At 37.2% G+C, this 4,468-nt stretch overlaps 1 protein-coding gene across 1 annotated transcript in view; it reads right to left on the minus strand.

Moving 5' to 3' along the window:
* LOC107570330 (SLAM family member 5-like) overlaps positions 1-3,357 on the minus strand; it is a 7,854-nt gene extending 4,497 nt beyond the window's left edge. The window contains exon 1 of the mRNA XM_016256552.1: positions 3,030-3,357. Within this exon, the coding sequence (XP_016112038.1) occupies positions 3,030-3,321 (292 nt within the window). The 5' untranslated portion in view covers positions 3,322-3,357. The remainder of the gene's footprint in view (positions 1-3,029) is intronic.
* Positions 3,358-4,468: the final 1,111 nt, after the last annotated feature.

Here is a 4,468-nt window from a genome sequence, read left to right on the forward strand (position 1 = left end):
AGAGACCAAAAAATGCAGATGAGCTGAAGGCCACTGTCAAAGAAACCTGGGCTTCCATACCACCTCAGCAGTGCCACAAACTGATCACCTCCATGCCACGCCGAATTGAGGAAGTAATTAAAGCAAAAGGAGCCCCTACCAAGTATTGAGTACATGTACAGTAAATTAACATACTTTCCAGAAGGCCAACAATTCACTAAACATTTTTTTTTATTGGTCTTATGAAGTATTCTAATTTGTTGAGATAGTGAATTGGTGGGTTTTTGTTAAATGTGAGCCAAAATCATCACAATTAAAATAACCAAAGACTTAAACTACTTCAGTCTGTGTGCATTGAATTTATTTAATACACGAGTTTCACAATTTGAGTTGAATTACTGAAATAAATGAACTTTTCCACGACATTCTAATTTATTGAGATGCACCTGTAGATTTAAAAAGGACACTGTAAAATATTTCATTTTAGTTGGAAGTAGATTCTATCTTAAGGACTTTAAGGTAACAATTTAATTTTGTGAAAAAACAAATTAGGCTATTCAAAGCTCTGGTTTTATATCAAAACTGGAAGGAGCCTTTAATACACATATTTTAGAAGTTGTAATTCTGTATGAGTAAGTATATATAATATTAGTACCGGCTAGGTGTCATCATGATTGTGACCCAGTATCGGCTCAGTTTCAGTATCCAGTGCTGGACCAGTGCCGGCTAAGTGTACCATTTTGGTTGGTGTGATTGTGGCCCAATGCCGGTGGTGTTGGCTCAGTTTCAGTACCCAGACATGGGCCAGTAATGGCTAAGTGTACCATTTTGGTTGGTGTGATTGTGGCCCAATGCAGGTGGTGTTGGCTCAGTTTCAGTACCCAGACTCGGGCCAGTACCGGCTAAGTGTTTCAATTCTTGTCATCGTGATTGTGGCCCAATGCTGGCAGTTTTGGCAGCCGGACTCGGGCTAGTGTATTCGGGCCGATTCTGGGGAATCATTCATCCCATGTCCATGCAGAGTCTGGCAGCCGCAGCCGGGCCGAGTTATTTCTTCCAGCCTGCCCAATCTGGGCCATTATCGGGCCAAACCGTTTTGGCTGACTGGGATCTTTGATGACCAGCTGAATTTCAAAGACCACATTGCAAAAGCTGCTCAAATCTTGCAGAAGATCAGGCCCTTCCAATCAGAGCATGCTGCACAACTTCTTGTCCAGGTCCTTGTCATTTCTAGGCTGGACTACTGCAATGCTCTTCTGGCTGGACTTCCATCATGTGCAATCAAACCTCTACAAATTATTCAGCATGCAGCGGCCCGACTGGTCTTCAACAAGCCCAAAAGGGCCCATGTCATACCTCTCTTTATCTCCCTGCATTGGCTACCGGTTGCGGCTCGCATCAAGTTCAAGACATTGATGCTTGCATATAGAACAGCCACAGGCTCAGCACCCTCCTACTTCCACTTACTTTTACAAATCTACATCTCTTCCAAAAATCTGAGAACTATACAACTATACTATTATATTTACTACTTGCTGAAGGGCACAGATAAATGTGATATTTATTATAATGGGTTTATGTGAAGATTGTTTTAGGTTCACTTAAATTAGAAGTTCTTATTTTTTAAAGTCTAATAAATGTTAAAATTGATAGCTCTCAATTGTACTGTAATGTTGAATGGCTATAGTCAATGGTTAAATATTACTATCAGTAATATTGGTATCAGTGATGCTTCTCTTCAGTCATGACAAAAGATGCCATAAAACAAATATTAAAATGTGTATTGGGCCATATTTTAATGATCTAAGCGCATGGTCTGAAGCACATGGCACAGATGCATTAGGGCATGTCAGAATCCGCTTTTGCTAGTTTAACAACAGAATAAAGGGTCTGCGTGCCAGGCACATGGTCCAAAAGGGTTGCACCTATTCTCTTAATGAACCATGGGTGTGTTTTGGGCATAATATGCAATAAACCAGAGTATCAGAGTGTCATCTCCCATTCCCTTTAAAACCCAGTTGCGCTTGTACCATGACGGATTCGCTATTTACATGGCAGAATTTGCCAAAGAAAAGACTGAACGCATCTCCAGAGAGGAAAGAGATCTGTTCATGCGCGAGGTTGAAGCGTACACAATAATAATATTTTACATTGTAATCCTTTCATTTTTAATATTTGGCATGTTTGTGTGCTGCTGCGCGTCCCTGTGTGTGTAATCAGCAGAGTGTACTTAAATACTTAAATTAAATAAAAACTGCACCATTGACTTTATGGCACAATAATTTTTCAGTTGCCTCAAAATAGCAATGCGTCAACAATGTGCCTGCACACACCTCATTTTCAGATCAGCACGCACATGGGCGAACAGACAGGTGCAAGTGCATTTGCTATTTATGAAAATACTGCACCATTGACTTTATGGCACAATAATTTTTCAGTTGCCTCAAAATAGCAATGCGTCAACAATGTGCCTGCACACACCTCATTTTCAGATCAGCACGCACATGGGCGAACAGACAGGTGCAAGTGCATTTGCTATTTATGAAAATACTGCACCATTGACTTTATGGCACAATAATTTTTCAGTTGCCTCAAAATAGCAATGCGTCAACAATGTGCCTGCACACACCTCATTTTCAGATCAGCACGCACATGGGCGAACAGACAGGTGCAAGTGCATTTGCTATTTATGAAAATGATAACTGTGTGTGGCTGAAACTAGCAAAAAAAACCTTGCGTCACACCTGGCATTGCATTGCGCCGGGTGTATGATAAGGCCCGTTGTCTTATGTTGTTTCTACATTAATTTCAAGATTGAATGTGAAAATTATTGCAATATAAAAGTATATTTAAAAACTTTAATGTTTGGTGGAATTCTCACCTAACATTAAAGTTTTTAAGTATACTATTTTATACTTTTATTTTTCTATATAAATTCAGTAAAAAAAATTGATTGTTTTTTTTTAATCAATTGACAGCACTAACTATAACATAATACAACAATTCAATCTCAAGCTATTAACACAAGGACAAATTGTGTTTTTACTCACCATAGACAGAAACACTGAATGTTTTTGATGACCACATAGGTCCATTTATCTCTAGGTGATAGAGTCCAGCATGTTCAGTTGTAATGTTTGTGATTGTCAAAGATCCAGTTTGATTGTCCAGCTTCAGTCTGTCTCTGAATCTCCCATCAGGAACATCATATGGGAAGGAGATTTGCTTCTCAATGCTGATTTTAGCTATGAGAGACTTTTCAGCTCCAAATTTCCACAGTATATCATCATCTTCATGAGTTTTAGTAACATAAGTGTGTAAAGTGACAGAATCTCCCTCCATCACTGACACTGACTGAATTTCATTTGTTTTAGAACCAAACACACCTGAAGAACATAGAGGTTTTCAGATTAATGCTCTTGTTGGTGTAGAAAGCCTGACATTAGTTTGCAACCTTTGATAGCAGCAGAGACACGCAACTAAATGAAAAGTCATATATGAACAAACATGTGCGCGTGAATCAATTTGATCTGCTGTAGAGCAATAAATTACATGATAAATTAAATGCTGCTTGAAAGTACACGTTTCAAAATGTTGGATATATTCAACACTATGTATTGTTGAATTTCTATGATGTTAATAGATGTTTATGATTACTGCAGAAATAATTAAAATGATTTAAATTATAGTTTAGAAATGTTTTTAGAGGATTTGCAATTGTAAACACTGAAATTAAGATTTCTTAAACACCAAGAGGGATGTAATCAATTTAATTTGAACCACAGCAGGATCTTATTACTCTGAAATGTAAATAAATGGAAAATAATAACTTACCAATCAGACACCAGCAGGACAAACAGAACGAAACAAGTGTGTGAAACATCATCATTCAGTGAAAAGTCTGATCTAATTAGCCAACAATGAATGCACAACTGATCTAAAGAAACACAACAGAACTAATGTGGATCCTCCCACGACAGTTTGACCCTCCTAATGCAAATGCTCACACTCAGTTATATAGTTACATACAGTATATAATATATAAACTACATTTCATGGTAAAATAAACAGGAAAAAATATTGTAGAAATCATTTTCATTCATAAATTGCAAGTAAATTTCACAAATAATTACAAAGAATTGACAAGCAACAATTGAATTAAATGTGAAATTTTCAGTCAGAAAGTCTGAAAATATTTCCTGAAAATTTACTCCATTAATCAGTTTTATTTACAGTGTCAAAAAAAATTTTTTACAGTGTAGAGCCTGAACTCTATGGATTTAAAAATGGTTGTGTATATATACTCAATTATAGCATATGTGGAAAAAAGTACAGAGTTAAAACCATGAGTGATCTCACCAGGTACCAGTTTACTGACGTTCATCATTTGAGTCAAACTGAAACCTGCTGCCGTTTGATTTCTTGAGAAATGTGGTTTGATCTGTTGGGTGGACCAACATCTTGTATGTAAAAGTGGCTATTCAGGGCT

Source organism: Sinocyclocheilus grahami, unplaced genomic scaffold (genome assembly GCF_001515645.1).
Source record: "Sinocyclocheilus grahami isolate Dianchi unplaced genomic scaffold, SAMN03320097.WGS_v1.1 scaffold1441.1, whole genome shotgun sequence".
NCBI classification, from domain to species: domain Eukaryota; kingdom Metazoa; phylum Chordata; class Actinopteri; order Cypriniformes; family Cyprinidae; genus Sinocyclocheilus; species Sinocyclocheilus grahami.